Source organism: Nicotiana tabacum, chromosome 12, assembly GCF_000715075.1.
Source record: "Nicotiana tabacum cultivar K326 chromosome 12, ASM71507v2, whole genome shotgun sequence".
Taxonomy (NCBI): domain Eukaryota; kingdom Viridiplantae; phylum Streptophyta; class Magnoliopsida; order Solanales; family Solanaceae; genus Nicotiana; species Nicotiana tabacum.
The window spans coordinates 31,390,797-31,410,563 of record NC_134091.1 but is presented as its reverse complement, the minus strand read 5'-3'; the positions used below and the strand labels follow the sequence as shown (position 1 = coordinate 31,410,563).

Here is a 19,767-nt window from a genome sequence, read left to right as displayed (position 1 = left end):
ACTTTTGTAACATGACCTTTTTGTTTGCAATTTCCACATAATGCATCAGGTCTCCACCAACAAAATTTTTCTAAGTGTGTTTTGTTTTTGCAATATTTACAATAAGGATAATCGACTTTTTCTTTTTGGTGTTTCACATAAAAAATACCCTCAGTAACTTTGTCTTGTCTGAAGGCCCTTCTTTGCTCTTGTGCTTGGAAGAACACTTATTAATTCTGCAACAAAGATGATAGAGAGATCTTTAGATTCTTCCAGGGAGGAAATTTTGGATTCAAATCTCCCGGGAATTGTCACAAGAATTTTTTCAACTATCCTGTCATCTTTGAAATCCTCGCCAAGTAACCTGATTTTATTGACAATTAAAGAAATTCGGTCAGAATACTTAGTGATGGTCTCATCATCTTGCATTCTAAGAGATTCAAAATCTCTTTTCAAATTTAAAATCTAATTTTGTCTGCCTTGTTCACTTCCTTGATACTCCTGTTTGAATGTTTCTCAAGCTTCTTTTGCTGTCTCATATGCAATGATTATAGAGAAGATTGAATCTGCAACTGAATTTTGAATTATAGTTTTGGATTTGTATTTTTTGATTTTCTCATCTGAATGAGCTTTGATTTGGGCAAGGATAGGATTTGCAGGAAGTATTGTATAAGTTTGTCTTCCATTATAACTTCCCATAGATCATAAACTTCAAGATAAGATTTCATCTTCACTGACCAAATCTGATAGTTTTCACCAGTGAAAGTTTGTTAGTTATTCAAAGAGAGACCGCTGCTTGCCTTTGTTAAAAATTTGGTTAAAATCGGTATGGGTAAAAATGTGTATGGTTTAAAAGTGGTTGAAATTGATTATTTTTCAGCGAATTCGGAGATCCGTCAAGATCAATGGAGGATTTTAGAAAAATATGCAAGCAGCAAGAAGGTTAAAAATAGGATTGAAAAACTGTCTCTAAAATTTTATTAATCATAGGGCTTTAAATAGCCAAATAAATAAAGTAGTAGACTCCTCTTACAACTAAATTACTAAACTCTTACTATAATTAAAATTCTCAATCTCCTAGCAGACTCCTCCTAAAACTAAACAATTAATTATTCTAGAAAACAGTAACAGATGCAAAATCCAACACACCAAACACTGCAACTATCCCACAATGTGTTAATCAAAGCAAGTTGAAAGTTCATATGCCACAATAAAAGATGTCAAGAAACACAAAGTTTTCACGAAGATTTTAGAAAAGATGAAGCTTCTCCTTGCACAGTTCAATACAAGTATCAACCTTAGCATAATATGATCTGCGCTAGTTCCTACTAAGAAGAAGAGGAGCAATGACACTCCAAAATCCCACAACATAAGCAACAGCAATGCATGAGAAGAAAAAGAAGTCACTTTCACCAATTCTTTCCTTCTCCTCTTCTTCTTCTTCTTCATGCTGCTGAGGCGGCCTTGGGACCACACAATCTTTTTCCAATGGAAGTCCACAGAGTTCCTTGTTACCTCTATAACTAGATGCTGCAAAAGTGACAAATTTGTTTTCGAACGGGATTCTTCCTGTTAGAAGATTGAAAGCCAAATTTAGAGTTGACAGGGAATCAAGTTGAGCCAACCGACGAGGGATTTTTCCCCCTAGCTGGTTGTAAGAAAGATCTAAACTCTCCAGTTTCTTTAAGTTCATGAAAGATTCTGGAATATGGCCAGATAGGATGTTGTGAGAGAGGTTTAATGAATGAAGGGCTGCAAGTTCTCCCAGTTGTGATGGAATTTCACCGGTTAAACGGTTCATAGATAAATCAAGTGTAGTCATTTGAGAAAGAGGAATGCCTTCATAAGAGAGTGCATTGCCCTTGGTTGTTAGAGGAACTTTGACCCTGTAGTTAGTATATGAGGGTGATAACCACATAAAGGAATGGAGTATAACTCCAGATTCCTTTATCCACGTGGTTATGTTACCAAGACAAGAAGGTAAAACCCCCGAGAGTAAATTTGCAGACATGTCCAAAATTTGAAGCTTTTGCACCTTGCACAAAGACACTGGAATTATCCCATGAAATCGGTTTCTTGCCAAGAGAAGTATGGCCAGATGTGGAAATCGAGGAAAATAATCTGGAATATTTCCTGACAAATAATTCCCACTAATGTCCATGACCTTCAGAACAGGAAGGTTAAACATAGCATCAGGGAAGACTCCAATAAATCCATCATTTTGGAGATGCAAGTATGCAAGATTTGACATATTTGAAAATTGGGGCATAACCTCCCCATGAAAGTTGTTGTTTGAAAGAACGAAATGTGCCAATGAAGTGTTATTCTGCCTTAAAGTTGGAGAAAGTTTTCCCCACAGGAAGTTTGTCAGAAAGGTCCAGGACCTCTAACTTTGACAGATGGTCAAAAAATGAAGGAAGGATGCCTTCGAGGGCGTTATTTGACAGGTTAAGAAAGCGTAAGTCTGGAAATAACTCTAGCACGTTAGTGGGAAGTGTACGGCCCAAGCAATTATCTGATACATCAAGCATCAGAAGACTTGATGCTTGAAACTGAAAAGATGCAGGAATTCCACCATACAAATGGTTGCCTCTCAAAGACAACATAAGAAGTGTATTGTTATACAACAACCAGGACGGAACGTTTCCTTGAAGGGCATTATAGGACAAAGACAGGGACTTCAACTTGTGTTGTTTGGAAATGAAAGTTGGAATTACGTGGCCATATTTCTGGTTTAGTCTAGTATTTCGTAGGTTAAGGGATACAAGTTGAAAAGATGGGACCCAAGATGGAGTTTCAGTGTCAACTATGAACTCGTTATTTGAAAGATCAATGGATTCAAGGTTGGAGAGGTTAGCAAAATTTGAAAACAGGAGAAGTCCATCAAACCGATTGTCTGAAAGAAGGAGGGTCTTGAGTGAAGTCAGGTTGCTGAATATGGAAGAAGAAACACTCCCCTCAAAATGATTAAAAGAAAGATCTAAAGAAACCAAGGAACTCATTCCACCAAAGCATGGATCAAATCCACCTTGGATAAGGTTATCCTGGAGATTTAACACCTGCAGGTTCTTAAGTTTACAGATTCCTGAAAAGCGTAACAAGTAGTTAATATCCAGCAGAAATTTAACATTGTTATGCAGAAAATATATACAGCTTTTGGCTCAAATTCTGGCATGACAGAAGTAAATTTCAGCAAGTTGTCCGAATAAATTCGAAGGAAGACACCAACTATTAGCTTTGTCCAATGTTCTTCATCTGCTTTAGAGCAAAAGACAGATTAATTACATTGCTGATCATCACATTCGTTTTTGCTTTTTTTCCTTTTTTGAGAAAAAGGGGGAGGGGAGCTGCGTACCGAAAAAAGAAAAAAAAGAGCAGGTCAGTTTTCAACTCAACAATTAGGTTTTTACCTTCAACCTTTTGAATCAGGAAATTGAACTAAAATTTGTAGATATTCTCCACCAAAAAAGGATTGTCAGTCACACTAAAGATGCAAAATGCTGATTCTACCTTTTGGGCAGACTGTGAGTTTGAGACCATAACTTCACTAGACAAAAAGGCACATCAGAAATTAAAACGCTCTTTGCAGGAAAGACGGTAAAAATAAAATAAGATATCAACAAGCAAGTGTTGACACTAGAGACTAATATGTCCCAATTAAGTTGATTAAATTTAGGGCATGCTAGAAAATGAAAATAACTGCAATTCTGATGATTCAAACAGAATATTGGAAGAGTCATCGACGAGAAATAGTTTTTTTCGCAAGGGAAAATATGAATAGCATATTTAGAAAAACAATAACACTAGGCTTTCTTTATCAAAAAAAATATATATTACTAGGCTTTTCAAATCCAAAAGTTGCCCTAGCAATGGATGAATAACAAAAAAAAGGCAGCCCGGTGCACTAAGCTCCCGCTATGCGCAGGGTCCGGGGCAGGGCCGGACCACAAAGGTCTATTGTACGCAGCCTTACCCTGCATTTCTGTAACAACAAATGGAAAGCATAGTAGAAACTTTTGTCAAAGATTTTTTCATCCTAGAACCAGGCGTAGAACATTTCTATTGAGGACTTCATCAGAAGATCATAAACCTGAGAGAGAACCATGTCTCATAGATAGAAAAGACATGCTAGTGCTGATGCCTGCTCAGTGAATTCCATTTCATCATTGAACTGAAAGTAAAGGAATTGAAAGAAATTTTAAAAATTTCAGCATTACCCGAAAAGAAACCAGGTGAACCCCTGATATTATTATGTGAAATATCTAAACTTTCGAGCAGCGAGTGCTTTTCAAATAGGCAGGATGGTACGCTTCCATCATCCAGAAAATTATAACTCAAATCCAACCTTTTGAGATTCCGCAGTCTACATAAAGCTGCAAGAAATACATGAAGCAACATGAGGGTTGTTTTTTGTCAAGTTCACTAGTCAGAGTAAAAACCGAGTTTCGTATTTACAGGAAAATTCTGAAAACTCGACACAGTGGATAAATTATTTGTGCCTTACTATCCTTATGCTGGCATGAAGATTGTTAGGGAAAACTGGAAAACCTACAGGCTAGAGCTTCACTCGTACCATGTTTATTATGTATTTTTATCGAAATAAAACTCTCAGGCTTATGGAAGGTTCCATAACTCACTCCTGTCCAGTTTAAGAAATTTGAGTAGGTCAAGGTTGGAGTTAGCCAACCAAGAAAATAGTTCATCTTTGCAGTCTTCATCTGATGACATAAGGTCCCTTCCTGGTGACATGTATTTCATTTATACAAGCTATATTTAGTTAATGAGAATCATGCCATTGACTTCAACATTGTAGTCAGTTCATATGTGTTTCATACACACTCACTAAGAAATGCTTTAACAAAAGAGTATTGAGCGAGAAGATGGCAGTTGAGGAGAGTAGATGAGAGGGTCTACCACCAATTAACAGTTTGTTCAGCTGGAGGCAACCATTTATATATGGAAATACTAATAGTAAAAGATGTTCTCACAATAGGAAAATGAAAATGATAATGACAATTTGAAGAAGATCAGCGCATGTAACAACAGAAAATATCCAACTTAAGTTACCTGATAGAATGTGATTGGAATTCTTGAGGTTATTCCTGGACAAGTCAAGGCTTTCAAGGTATGGAAGATCATTGAATAGGCAATGTGGTATACTATCATCTATAAGATTATTGCTGCTTAGATCTAATCTCCGGATATTCTTTAGTCCACACACTGATACATGATATCATTAAAATGTGTTACAACGAAACCAAGGTAAAAACTTTGATGCACCATCTACGATTGATTAAGAATCTACAACTGAGAAAAACAAACCTCTGAGAAGTGGTAAAGAGGAACTAGGATAAACCCCTGAAAGGTATAGCTGTTCTAGTGATGCGAGGCTACATACTTGAAAATGAGGCAGAGCATCACCATTTAAAGGGTTGAAACTTAGATCCAATTCCTTCAGGTTGTGCAATTTGCATAATGCTGCAAGTTTAAGTTGTTAAAAAGTGATACTCCAACATGCGAAGAAGTGAAGAAAGGAGATAAGGGCCATGGGTGCAGAATCTTTTAAAAAAAAAACAAATCTTAGAGATCTAAGGATTCAAGGGGAAGTGCTCATTGTGTTAAACAAATATTAACAGCAGTAAGCGTTTGTACTAATTATACTACTACATATTGAAGGAGATAAGTTGTAGCATCATGTAGGTTTGATCAAATGAAACATGAATACAGGTAATGAAAGAACTTCTTGATGAAAAGAATAGATTCTGGCATGATCCAGTTGCCAATAGCATTGCCAGATACATACAGAGACTGAAGATGCGTGAAACGAGTCAACAAGGTTGCATTAGGATGCCATATTCCAAGTCCAAGTTGTCTTTTGTTGGTAAGAAAAATATCAAGAACACATGAATCATTGTTCGGATCACTGCCACAAAAAATACCAGCCCATGCACAATAGTCTTCTCCAATCCATTCATTAATTAAAGCAGAGCCATTGGGATAGTTAAGGGAGTCCCTCAGCTCTAAAAGTGCCCTTTTTTCCTCTTCCACTAATTTACCATTGCAACCCATGAAATTCAAGCACAACAGCATCCAGCATGTCCCTAGAAGCTGAAGCATAGGACACAACCCCCCAGCCATAGTACTGTCAATAATTTTCTATTCAGCAATGATTTACCGGCTAATTCCCTCTGTTAAATGAAGGCATTACAGCCATGAGTCAACACCAAATTAAAGATTTTGAATTCACCTTAGGTACTTCATCAGTAATTGAGCATTAGCTGTTTTCCAAGATATAACTGTGACCTTTATATTTGGACTTTAAGATATACCAAGTTTTTCAAAGATATAACAGTGACCTTTATATTTGGACTTTAAGATATACCAAGTTTTTCAAAGATATAACAGTGACCTTTTTAGACTTTTAGATTTGCCAAGTCAAGCAGGTCAATCCTTACTTTGTCCAACAAATGCTGCCGCCTTTGTGGAACCTTGGTGCTGACTTCTAAAATCAACTATTCATATCATCTTTTGTTTTAAGGTTCAGTAAAGGGCGGTGTCAACATGTGCGCACCTTCACTATTCCACCAAATATATCTATCCTCCCATCAATATAGGTACCACTTAAGCACATGAAGAAAAAAAATCAATTACCATTCTCATCACAATCATAAATCTAAATAATGTTTATGATCATCTTACATAGGCTGCCAAAACTATTTGCCTAATAAAAATTAATTAGCTAGGCAGGCTGCAGCAACGTAAAGAACTAAGTTAATCACCTTTAATTTGTGCCTACAGGCTCAATGGTCAAAATATATTATATTCATCATATTAATTGTTCACTTGTTGGTTTGCTCTGCGTATCTCTGACACATAAACTCTGAAATTCAATCATGGTGAAATTAATTCTCCAAATTCAAGGTAAACCAATTGCCTTTATATTGAACAATGCTAGAACAAATTTCTCTAATTTTTTCCTTTATTTATTATTTTTCCCAACAAAAAAAAAACACAACTAGAGTTCAAGACTCGGAATTCAATCGGTCAAGTGCCTCTCGAGCAGGAGCAAAATTGGGCTGAACTTTTAGGGCTTTTTCATAAACCTCTTGGGCCTCCTCTGTTAAGCCTTTTTTCTCGTAACAATCGCCCAACAAACAAAAAGCCTTAACATTATCGCCCTTCAAACGAACTGACTCAGTCAAATCTTCAATGACCGAGTCAACTTGTCCGCGTCGACTCACAGCGAGTCTCAACTCAGCTCGCTTAAACAAAGCATCCGCTTTCTCCGGCTCCGACAGCGACTTCACGGCGAGCGGCGAAAGCGCGATATCAATCGAATCAAGAGCTGACGTCTTAAAACCCTGCAAATCGAGAGCTAAAGCCTTGAGTATGTGAGCCGCGGCATCTCTCGGGTCTAAAGCGATGGCTAAGTCAGCTTCGGCTTCAGCAGATTTGGCAAGCGAAGCGGCGGCGGATCGATCCTTGGCGGCGGATGATTTGGCTTGAGAAAGAAGCTGAGCTCCTTGGACGAAATGGCGCTTCGCTTGCATATCGGCTCGGTTTCGTAGGCGAAGCTTCGAGAAGAATTTCTGGGGAATATTGTACATGAAAAGGAACATGAAAACTGTAGCTAGAATTAGGACTGCTTGAAGTAGAAGATCACGCCACATGTTGCTGTCGGAGAAATCCATAGGATTCGGTTTTGTGGGTTTCTGAGGATTTTTCGATCGGGTCTTAAAAGGTTGTAAGTAGCTTTTGCTGGCCGAAGTTGTTAGGTGTAGTATCTTTGGCTTTAGTATTTGTACCTGTAGCTGCTTTTAGCAAAATTTCTTTTTTATTTTGGACACGAGTGGGAGCTACAGTGGTGAGTTCGAGTAACCCTCAAGCGGGGAGTTATGGGAAAGAGAAAATCGAGAATCTATCGGAAATAGTTTTTTTATTTCGGGTAGGGGTAAGTTTCTGCGTACACATTACACTATCTTATTCAGATTTCACTAGTGAAATTATACTATGTGATTGTTGTTGTTACTGTATTTTGTGCCGGTAAAAAATACAGGTTATGCACTAAGCTCGATCATGGGTAGGTCCGGAAATGGTCAGATCACAAAGATTTATTGCACGCAAATTTATGCTTCATTTCTGTAAGAGACTATTACCATGACTCGAACTCATGACCTACTGCTTATAATGCACTAAGCTTTGGCTATCTGTAGGTCCGGAGAAAGGTCAGACCATAAAGATACATTGTACATAAATTTATGCTGTATTTATGCAAAAAACTATTTTCGCGGCTCGAAGTTATCATTTCCTAAGCACTCCCGCTATTTTGTGCTTGTAGTCCCAAAAAAAGTAAGTTTTTATAATATTAAACTGATGCGAAGGAGCTAAATATCGTGAAGAGTATTCTAATACGGAAATCTGCTTTTGAGGAGGTGAATATGCTGTATTTTGACGTTAATCTCCTATCCAAAATACATTCAAGTTGTGAGTTATGACATAATTCACTAGCATTTTTTGTCGTATTGAATGATGAACGGAAAATTCTTGAAGTGGCTTTAAGGTGAGGAGAATTTAGGAATGTCCACAATGGAAGATCTTACCGAATTAGTGTCGTACCTTGTACCATATCCGGTGCGAGCTCGAATAGATGAGCATTTGAAGTATCAATGGATTATAAGCAGTCCATAAAAACATAAACAATGATCAAAGAGAACCAAAAAAATAACTGAATCACTTCTATATTATTAGAGTGGCTTACAATTTTGCTACATCAACTTTTCTCAATAATGCTTTCCTTGGATACAACATAATTTCGACTTATACGGGAATACTATTCCCGATTACTACATAGTTACAGCCTCTAATTATTTCACATTTGGAAGGTGGACAATGGCTGACATAGACCAGGGTTCTACAATAAAACAACTTAAGAAATGCCTCTTTCCCCAAGAACGGACAGAGACTTGTTTATCATTCAAAAAGTTAGATGGCCAACATATTTGCAATTGTTGGGCATAAACCTTGTGAGGTTTTGCAAACTTTGTCAGTATTAAGTAGTTATATATCTAGGAACTCTGATGAATTTATTCTCCAAAATAAGTGGAGAGTATCTAACTCTTAACATTTCCTCCCATCTGAATCAACTGTAGTGGAGACTTAAGTAGTTTCTTTAATGTATCCACAATGCTCGCAAAGGAAGGGCGTTGTGCTGGGTCACTGCGAGGGAATGTAAGATTATGAGAAAGTGTACAAAATTGACGGGAAATTAAAGAAAACAAGTCATACGTTCTTTAACATGATTGATAATTTGATTAATGGGCGGGTTAGGTCAAACTTGGGATAGTCAAACGGGTTAAATTAATAAATAGGTCATATCCAACCCCACCTATAAAAAAAAACTATGAAAGCTAATGTATATTTCTTAATTTATGAGCCCAAGTTCTTCCACATTTGCACAATCAATTCGATTTTTATGTTGGAATTGGGTTGCATTTTGACCCGTTTGGTTACACCATGTTGACCCGTTTCGAACCAATAATTTGATGGAACATTTAGGGTTCAACTCATTGGTCCAACCAACAAAAAGATCATATCGTTTCAGTTTAACTTGGGCGGGTTACTAAAATATGGCTTGGTTAAGTTGCCACCTCTAATTGACAACAAATCTGAATACTAGAGAGGAAAAGATAGGATACTGATGTTTTTATCCTAGATCTCCTTAGGCCTTTAGAATAACATGTCTACTTACTCGTTCCAGCAGGCTTCCATAAGAGATGCCAACATTGGAGACGTGTTCTGCGGGACAGTGAGCCTCCTGTTCTGGAAAGCAACAGCACCAACAACCTGAAAGTTTGCAAACAATACGTCAACGACTCCCTCAGGAGGATAACAAGTGTAAGGATGAGTGCTGGAGAAAAATAAGGGGGAGGGGGGGGGGGATGGGGGGGAGTAGACCTGCGCAGGGCTCAGTCCATTCCAAGGCTGTTGCATGGTCACTAGCTCCCATAATATCACGCCAAAGCTATAGACATCAGACTTCTCATTTGAGGGCTCCCCACGAAGAAATTCCGGGGCCATCCATTCAGGCTGAAATGAAGAGCAAGAGAGTTACAAGCTGATAGGACTAAGAAGAAAATGCTCAACCTGCAGGATGCTGATCATAAAGCTGACTTTGTACTGGCATGGGAAGTAGTAACAGTCCATGATGGATATGTTCATCCAGTCCAAGATGCCGCAATCAGACTAATTATATTCGTAGTGCTTCATGAGATATAGAAAGCAATGAAACCAATTTTTCCTTTTAATCAGAAAAAGAAGCTCTGAAGTATAAATGAAGGCAATGTTAAAGGCAATATCAGTGGTGACACAGCCTATTCAACAAACCAAGAGACGAGAGGCTCTTTGAAATTCCATGCTCTTCGTATATTTTAAGTTTGCCAGCATTAAATAAAAGAGACATACAGAGGGAGAGAAAGCACTATGTCCACTCTTCTTTTTAGCGCAAACAGAGAAGTCACCCATGAAAAACTTTGCACGCCAATTTTCATTTTGGGAATTTGGGACCTTAAATAACACTCTTGTCGATTTTCCCACTATGTGATAGATCCTTAAATTGCAATTAGAATGTTTAATGCATTTCTATGACTGGATCAAGGTTTAAGTGTTCCCTCGGCAGGCACTAGGCTTGTTAGGTGTCGGTCATGGGCCTCCTGTTTTGGGTCGTGACAAACTTGGTATCAAATCATAGTCTTCCATCATTTGAACTTGGCTAAATACGTCGATAATAGAAAGAAATAGTTGTACTCTACAATGCGTCATGGCACAAGAATGCAGCTGCCTGTATCAGAGGCTCCACAGTACGTAACTTGCTTGTTTTTGCAATTCCTAAGTGCTAAGAATCTTAGCTTGCAAGATTGGTAAATGGAGCCAAGAGGCTCGTAACTACGGGTACTTACATATGAGAACCGGGGGGTGGGGGGTGGGGGGGGTGTGCATGTTGGAAGGCAACTTACAGTTCCAGCAACTGATTTTGATGATATGAATGTGTTTGCTTTAAATCTCGACAGACCAAAATCACAAACCTGGAAGAAACATTTCAGATTATGAGAACTGCAAAATTCATTTGAAAACTCAAAGGTGAGTCAGCAACACTTTACCTTTACATTCCAGTTTTTATCAACCAACAGGTTAGGAGATTTCAGATCCCAATGCACAACAGGTGGGTTTAGCAAATGCAAATAATTGATACCCTTGGCCTGTATTTGAAATGAATAAGAAGCTTTCTAGATAAAAACATGTAAGGCATGCAACTATAATATGTGAGATTGGCACAAACCACATCCAAAGCCATACGGATACGTCTCCTCTGGTCCAACAATTCCCCAGCAGCTGGCCTGTGTATCAGACGGTAGAGACTTCCCCTATCATCATAATCAAAGCACAGAAAATTTAGTCCAGTCAAATACTTGAAGATAGAAAGTAAGAATATTATGCAGTGACTAAAACACAAGTTACCTAGGCAAATATTCAGTCACTATCGATAGATGCGGCCGCTTGGTAACAGCTCCCATGAACAACACCACATTTGGATGACGAACACGTTTCATAATTGCAACCTTCAGAAAACATGAATCATGAGTTACCATCCAACAATAAACACCAGTATAAGAATGCGAGTAGAAGGATCAAATGACAGGAAAAATCCATCAACTAAATTTAAGAATTTCACATAGATATGAATGCAATACACAGACAAAATCGACGTTAGAGAGCAGATTGCCAAGATTAAACTACAACTACGCCTCAGTTTCAAGATATTTGGGGTGGACTACTGCCAATATTAAACTAAACAAAAAAATGTACTAGAGTATTTCTTTCTGTCGTTCTGCTTTTTGTCTTACCGTCTTACCCTTGCTATACTTGCTATACTGGGGAAACAAGAAAAAGCAGAAAGAGGTCAGCTGCAGCTGCAGAAAGTAGGCTTATCTTTACAAAAGGGCAGCCAGGTGCACAAAGCATCCCGCAAGATCCAGGGAAGGGCCGGGCCGCACCACAGGGATGTGATGTAGATAGCCTACCCTAACGCAAGCATTAGTGGTTGCTTCTATGGCTCGAAACCTAAATAATTTTATGGTGGCTAGAATACAACAGCTCAACCAACTATTCTATGCACTCACCTCCCTTAGGAACTCCTTTAACTGATCGTCATGAAAATCCTGGACAGTTAACAGCTTGACTGCAACATCCTGCAGTAGTTAGTAGCACATTAAAACAGGTGCACCAATATATCAAAAATTAAACATAATTTCCACAAAGTATCTTTTAAAAGAAATTGTATGAAACTTCAATTTCATGCATTTGTTGCATATCCTTTTTCTCCAACTAATGCATGCTGCTAACCACAAGTTAAGTGAAGATGTCCAATTTTAGGAACCACAATGTAATAGCAAATTCAATTACCTCATGCAGTACGTTTTTTGTCAATATCAAAATACCAATAGCATTATCAAGAAATGATCTGAAAATTACAGTGTCATTATCATGAAGTTATACTAAAGTCTTGCTTCAATGTGATTTACACCTTTGCGTTGCCTAGATCATTTATACATCGTTGACATGTAATAGAAGCAATACAGCATGATTACAATTTATTTAGACTTACAGGCAATACAGCATGAATAATTTAGCAGCAAACTCAAAAGTAAATAATACTGACCGATCCATGCCATTCAGCACGGTGTACTGTCCCAAATGAACCTGCATGAAAGAAGAGGTACATCAAGATACATTGATGTCGAACAGGGTTCCATAAATGAGGAATAATTTAAAATCATTAGACATATTCACAAAGACACACCAGCACCAACACGCTCTTTCATCTGTAATTCATCCCATGAGATCTCAAGCCAATCCATTGCAAGAGAAGGCTCAAGATTCAAGTATCTGGGATTCGTTGCAGCCGGTTTCTCACGCTTCCCTGTTCTACCTCTTGCCTCCATTGCATCTATATTAGCTAATAGAGTTGCTTTTGGCGGTCTGCCAGGGCATATTGGAGACTTTTTGGATAGCACAACCTCCTCCTTGTAAGTCTGCCTGATAATGATTTTATCTTCTCTTGGTCTAGAATACTCATCTCCCGCTGTTTCAGCAGCAACAAGAACCTCGGATGGTTCAACTTCCAAAGCTTGATAAGAGCGGCACAGTGCATCATTTGGCAACTTTGGCTTATCACTGACAGCAAATTCGCTCACATGATCACCTTCAATGTGGGGGTCTGCAAGTATAGAAATTACAATTTCTCTTTCTCCAATGGTGACACTAAAAAATCTGAACTTCAAAATCATCTAGCTTCTGATTCTAACAATTTATGCAAATGCATAGAACAAGCCCTTTCAATGGTCAGGAAGAGAATTTTCAAGTAAGCTTTTTCCCTGTGCTGCAACGCAGGATACTATTGTAGTACAGACACAACATAAAAAGGCACCTGTATTGGAACACCAATGATCTATTCTTTCTGATATAAGTAACAATTTATTATGGGAAAAAGAAGTTACAATTGTAATATCCAAAGAATTTCAAATGCAATGACTTGCTTTGGTCGTATGTCATATCTCAAGCTGTAAATTAACCTTACATCATCTTCTTTCAAGTAATAATGTTAAATCAGTGTATCCAAAAGCAAAGGCGACCGTTCACTTTATAGGAATTTTATTCAGTTTCCACAAAACGTTTACAGCTCTACCATTTGGTTAACATATTAAATTAGTTTGATCCCTTTTTTCCTAATAATAGGAGCATCAATTAAAGCTACAAGGGTATGTAAATAACAGCACACCTGTATGCAAAGCATTTTCTGCAGGACCGAATGTGTCATTTGACAGCAGTAACTGATTACTTATGTCACTATCCACGTAAGGCTGCTGATATTCCTTCAGATGAGATACTTGAAGTGGTGAAGGAACAGGAGCCAATACACCTCCATTGATAGAGGAATCTGGACCATGCACATTTCCTGGATCCCCAACAAGATCAACCACAAATTCTCTGATACAATATAGATAAAAGTCAGAAAAGAATGAAGTGAAAATAAACATAATGTTCACCAGTGTTTATAACAAGTAAAGTCAGGCTTTACAGAAATTTAATGGAAAATCAAAGCACCAAAAGGTTCTAAATTTGTATACACTGCTTTAATCTTAACATACTCGTGAAAGCCCAATTAAATCTGGTCAAAGAAATGGCAAGCAGTGCAATTATCTAGTTGGTGGTAGGGGAGATAACTAAGGGGAAAATTCTTGTTGGTGGTAGGGGAGATAACTAGTTTAACTTTTTCGCCCCTTTTTCAGAATGGAGAAGTGGATAAGATGTTTTACCTTGACAATCTTCTATCATCCTCAATTTTCACCAGACAAGAAGATCGATGATCTGCAACACAATACTTGCAACCTCGAGCTATCCTACAAGGCAAACCTACGTAATCTGCCAATTTCTGCATACCACAATAGTCATCAGCTAATTTTCGGTTTTCTGAAAGCTCCATTTCAGTAATCAAGTAATTACAAGAACGATTAATGAAAGCCGGTTTAGAATTCTATTTCACCCTGTCCACGTAACAATTATGTAGAGGGCATGCAGATATTTCATAAAGAATTTTATGACCCAAAGTTCAGGTAGGGTAGTCATTACTGAATAAGCATAATCACCATTATTGTTTCTCCTCGAGCTACTTCCATTGGTGATCTTTTATGTAACACTCTTTAATTATCCATGGCATGGTGATCTTTTATGTAACACTCTTTAATTATCCATGGCAAGTGCCAACCGTTTATTGTTACGTCGCTCAAAAGCTATGAAAACATCCTAGGTATAGCTACTACTTAATCAATATGTTCCTTCATCAAACATCACAATGAATTCAGTAATCAAAGTAAATTATGTCTCAAGTCCCACTGCAGCATTCCAAAGGTGCAACGCACACAGGTTTTTTGGGGCAAAAACAAACAAATTGCTCAAAAGATATATCAAAAATCAAGGTACTACTGAAGGTTATATTTTCTTTCTTTTTAACCATCAAAGATGATCATAGATCAATTTGAACAACGAAAAGCTACTAACATAGAAATGACTGTTAGCCACCAGGAGGGGAGAAAAAGGGGGAAAGCAATTCAGAGATATTGGATAAAATTGAAACTTTGAACATATGGAAAAGAGGTAAAAGAGGTATTTTACTAACCTTGAATAAAATAGCCCTGTGCCTGCAAAGTCCTGAGGACAAATTGCCGATTGGTAGCACAATGCACTTCTGCAGATCCTTTAATCTCTTGCTAACAACTTTCCACCGCTGATGAAGATCACCTTGCTCCACCGGAAAAGAGCCCCTTAAATTTCAAGGAACTCAATTTCGTATAGAAGAAAATCAAGTATAGAGAGCACTTGAAAAAAATTGATACCTACCCCATATACACAGCCACAAGCTTGCCAAGTTTCTCTGCCAACACTAACGTATTCTCTGCAGCAAAGTAAATTTCTTGAGCTTTATCTTCTAATTCTCTGAGCTTTGAATCCCCACGCCTATCAATAAGAACAACCTCCATTGATGTATCACCGGGTTCAATTTCTTTTAGTGCCATTAGAGATGGAGTTCGTCTACCATCCTCTGTCTCATTACACATAACCCACAGATACGGATTCATTCCTAATATGTTATAAAACCCATCCGATATTTTGTCCGCATAAGACAAGGAACCACTCACCTGAAATTTTCGCAAACTTTAAGCATTAGATGGAAATCCACAGGCAACATGCCAAATAACAAGTGCTTACCGGCAGAGACCGATCCAGAATTTGAACTTTTTAAGTGTTCGAGAATCTAAGCCAGAGATCTCAAGTGCAAATTTAATATTCGTACATATTTAGCGAATTTCTTTTAACGCATCCGCCCCTGCTTACAGCTAAAGTATAACAAATAATAGAATTGTTTCCAAAGATTAACTACCAGGCATGCAAAAATAGAGTGTTTGTGTGTGTGTGTCAGTGTGTGAGAGAGAGAGGAGCGAAGAAATATACCCATAAACGATATGACACAGTTTGAGCATCAGAAGAACCACCAAGGCCCTTAGTACTTCTGCATTCTTGCAGAAGCATAGGCTCTCCAGAAGCAAGCATTGCTTGCTCTACAAGCTTTTTAGCAAGCGTGAGCTGCAAGTAATAGCTCTCTTTCGACTTCTGCATCAACGAACCCTCACTGTCAACTCTCTCCACCTCTTCCTCCGCCGCCTCCACCACTTCCTCCACTTCCCTCGTCGTCGACTGATCCGTCTGCGTATCTTTAACCCCAGTACTCGGCCAGTTCCCATCCAACGTCGTCCCCGAAAACAAACTCCCTGCATAACTAGTACTTCCCCAACTCGATAGCCTTTGCAACGAAGTTTGTCTCTCAAAATTACCCTTCCCCGCACAACTGAAATTGCTTCCACTACTCGATAATCTCTGTAATGAAACTTTCCGATCAAATGTCGACCCTTGCCGTTGCTTCTGCTCCGCCTCCGCCTCCGCCACGTGGCAAGCAACCAGTTCATGTACTGGTACAGCCTCAGGCGGAGCAGGAAGCAAAAGTTCATGTTCATCATCGCCATCAACATCATCTAATTTGATCTTCACGTGATTCTGTATTGATTTACCTTTCTTATTTTTCTCCGCCAGCCAGCTCACAAAAGCGGACAATTGCTTCCCGTGAATCTTATCACGGTGCCCATAGGAAAATGAAGCATTATTATTAGTCTCTTTCCCATGATCACTTGTCAGCTGTTTCGATGTGACATTATCTGAAGATTTTCCTGATTTAATTTGATCTTCAACGACAGTACTGATTTTCTTCTCGTGATCATCATTAACAAACTTTGCAGATGCATCGAACCCGCGGTCAGGAAATTGCCTCGGAAAGAAGTAAGTCGTTCTATGCGGCATTTTTTTTCAATCCTCACGTGAACAAAAATCTTTCAAAAAGTTTCAACCCGCACGCTTTCTCCCTCTTGTAAACCTTTTTTTGCTGGTTTTTCAACTACTTTCACCTCGACCGAAAACGACACCTCCAAAAGCCGATCGACCGTACAACAACTTCAAACTTTCTCAACTTTGATCAGAAAATTGATTTTCCGATCATTAAGAACACCAACGAGAAGACATTTTACTTATAAATGTGACGATCGACTTCACAAGGTATATACTTTTTGCTTCAAGACTTCAACTGTTGTACGTGCCTGAAGATGTAACAAAACCGAGAAACCCAGTTATTCTGCTAGCTTGTTCTTATATATCACAAATAAAAACTTTCATTATACGCATATATATACACCATGTGCACATATATATAAAAATATTTTTCTAAATATGGAAGTATTACCAGCAACCTTCAGCAGAAGTAATCAAAGACGAATAGAGACCCCTCTTTTTTCTTGAATTTGGAGAAAATAGCTGATAAATCTGCAAAAGATTGAAAGAGAAAAAGCTAGCTGACAAACCGCTTTAGCAAATGGATTTTAGTTTTCTGCAAAGAGAGAGAGAAAAGAGAGAAGAAAACAAATCAGTTGTTAAGGTGAGAGTATTTTAAGCGTAGAGTAAAAGGACTAAAAATCGGGTGGGAAATTGAAAATTATAAAAGTCAGGAAGCTAACGTGCGCCGGGAGGGTATAGCGCTCATATTTTATAAAATCACCACGTCAGGGTTAAGAGTGACATGCAGTTGACACGTACAAAAAGTGACTGCGAGTGCGTACTTGTAACCATGGCGCAAGTTAGAGAGCAGCAAAATCGCGGGTCGTAAGACAAAATAAAAATGGTGCTAAGGTTTAAGAATTGTTTGTATCTTTAGTCCTACTTGGAGTCATGGCCCATGGCCAAATTTTGTACTCATTAGTTGTAAACTTGTAATTAGTTTCATTTGAAATCCATTAAGCAATTAAACTAAATAGATAAGTACAAAAATACTCTTGAACATGTTTGATTGGGTACGGAGTTTCAAAAAAAAATAAAGACTTTTGGAATTTGTGATCCTAAATAAGTCCAAAAAAAATTTAGAGTATTTGTATGGTTATAAAAACTTCTCATTAAGAGTAGAATTTGAAGTTTAAGCTAAATTATTTTCAAATTTATAAAGTGGTCATTCTCTTTGGAACAGACTAAAAAGCAAATAGATTGGCGTACACTGGAACAGAGGACAGAGAGAGTGGATGTTATGGTTGGGTGATTTAACATCTACGATTACACCTTAATCTTAAATAGTTGGGGTCCGCTATAGTTGTTCAGTGATTACAGTCTCATCTAAATTCATCTCAAATTAATATTACAAAAGATAAAATAAAATATTAAAAATTTCTATATTTCTTACATAAGAATCTCTAACGAGACTAGAAAACTTGTAAAAAATATAGGATATGGAGTAAACGTACTAATGTGGCAAAAATATATACTCAACTACTAATTGTTATCGCCTTTATATATTCTTTCTGCTTCGTGTATTTTATTTTTCACTAAGTCTGCATCGATTTCAATTACATAATGTACCATGAAAATTATCTGTAAAGGAGTAAACCCCCCGGTGAGGAAAGTTCAATTTATAAATTTGAAAAAACAATTACTCCAGTTGCAATCAAAGTTTACAGAACTATAAACACCTCTAATTGTAATGGTTAAGCTGGCCATAGATTGGATTAACGGTCATGAGAAGGTGGTAAGTATTTCTTCACCTTTAAGCAAAGTTCCGGATTCAAACCGTATGAGTGAGTCATCTTTTAATAGTAGGAGCTTATTATTTCTCAAAGTATGACTTCAATTAAGTGAAACATCCCCTCCAAAAAAGGGGGTGTCTTAATCAAGATTTAATTTGGTTTTTATTTATCAGCTCGATTTGCGCAAGTCTGTGCGGGTTAGTGAGTTCTGGATTAGAAAATTGGTAATAGCATTATCCAATAGAAGCTAAAGAATGGAATATTAAAATAGATTGTGCAAACCATGCTATGATTTGGATTTGGGAGTGTTAAACTCATTCGTTGATTTAGGCGGTGGTCAGCTTTAATTTATCCTAAGATTATAATTGTTTGACTATTGACCCTTGATCTATTTGACCATATCTTTCCACGAATATAAATACTCTTATTACAAACTTGCCTGGACTTTACAAGTTCCTTATATGGATATATGAATATTATCTATGGATTTCTCTCAAGCAAATTAAATACTCTCTTCGTTCACTTTTACTTGTCCAGTATTCTTTCGATATACCCTCGACTCCCTCCCTCCAAGAACTCTCACCTTGTTCTTGGAGTGATTTGAAATCACAACCTCTTAATTGGAAATGAAGGGTGCTCACCACTAGAGCAAATCACTCTTTTCTTCATCTCCACAACATATAAACTATAAAGTATATGAGTTGATCACAAGTATTGTTAAGTCACCAACATATTGCCAATTTTATGTTATCATTATCAGCAGAATTCTCTTTTTGATTGTTAACATTTGGTTAAGTAGGACAAAATCCTATCCTCTTTTTTCTCCTATTTTGATTTGCTTAAATTGGTGGTCATCTATAGGTGTAAGGTACTCGTGAAATAAGCCTGTGAAAATCAATTTTTTCCATATACAGGAACAAATTTTATTTGTATCTTTTCTTGAAAAAGAATTTTTTTTCCTTGACGTAACAAACATTGTCGAAAAATGTAATTGAAGTTTTTTAATGTATTTTCCATAAAGAGAAAAGGAGAAGTGGCATTCTGCCTATATATCTTTGTGTTC

The 19,767-nt window shown here is 37.6% G+C and overlaps 2 protein-coding genes and 1 pseudogene across 3 annotated transcripts; all 3 read right to left on the bottom strand.

The window, feature by feature from the left end:
- Positions 1-1,158: 1,158 nt before the first annotated feature.
- Positions 1,159-6,632, bottom strand: LOC107803953 (uncharacterized; annotated as a pseudogene).
- A 369-nt stretch (positions 6,633-7,001) lies between these two features.
- On the bottom strand, positions 7,002-7,670 carry LOC107803954 (uncharacterized). The gene has a single exon (XM_016627754.1). The coding sequence runs from the start codon at positions 7,668-7,670 to the stop codon at positions 7,002-7,004; it is 669 nt and encodes a 222-aa protein (XP_016483240.1).
- Positions 7,671-8,701: 1,031 nt separating this feature from the next.
- LOC107803955 (serine/threonine-protein kinase CTR1-like) lies at positions 8,702-17,658 on the bottom strand. Of its 2 annotated transcripts, none has more exons than XM_075226299.1 (16): positions 17,381-17,658; positions 16,045-17,237; positions 15,433-15,731; positions 15,212-15,356; positions 14,352-14,467; positions 13,814-14,022; positions 12,836-13,252; positions 12,695-12,735; positions 12,156-12,224; positions 11,494-11,594; positions 11,315-11,399; positions 11,136-11,234; positions 10,992-11,060; positions 9,934-10,065; positions 9,728-9,822; positions 8,702-9,195 (listed from the first exon to the last, which is right to left on the bottom strand). In XM_075226299.1, exons 2-16 carry the CDS (start codon positions 16,942-16,944, stop codon positions 9,090-9,092), a joined length of 2,883 nt encoding a protein of 960 aa, XP_075082400.1. In that variant the 5' UTR covers positions 16,945-17,237; positions 17,381-17,658; the 3' UTR covers positions 8,702-9,089. The 2 variants fall into 2 exon arrangements, with proteins under 2 accessions (XP_075082400.1, XP_075082401.1); XM_075226300.1 differs by having other exon boundaries at positions 17,388-17,580.
- Between the last annotated feature and the right edge of the window lie 2,109 nt (positions 17,659-19,767).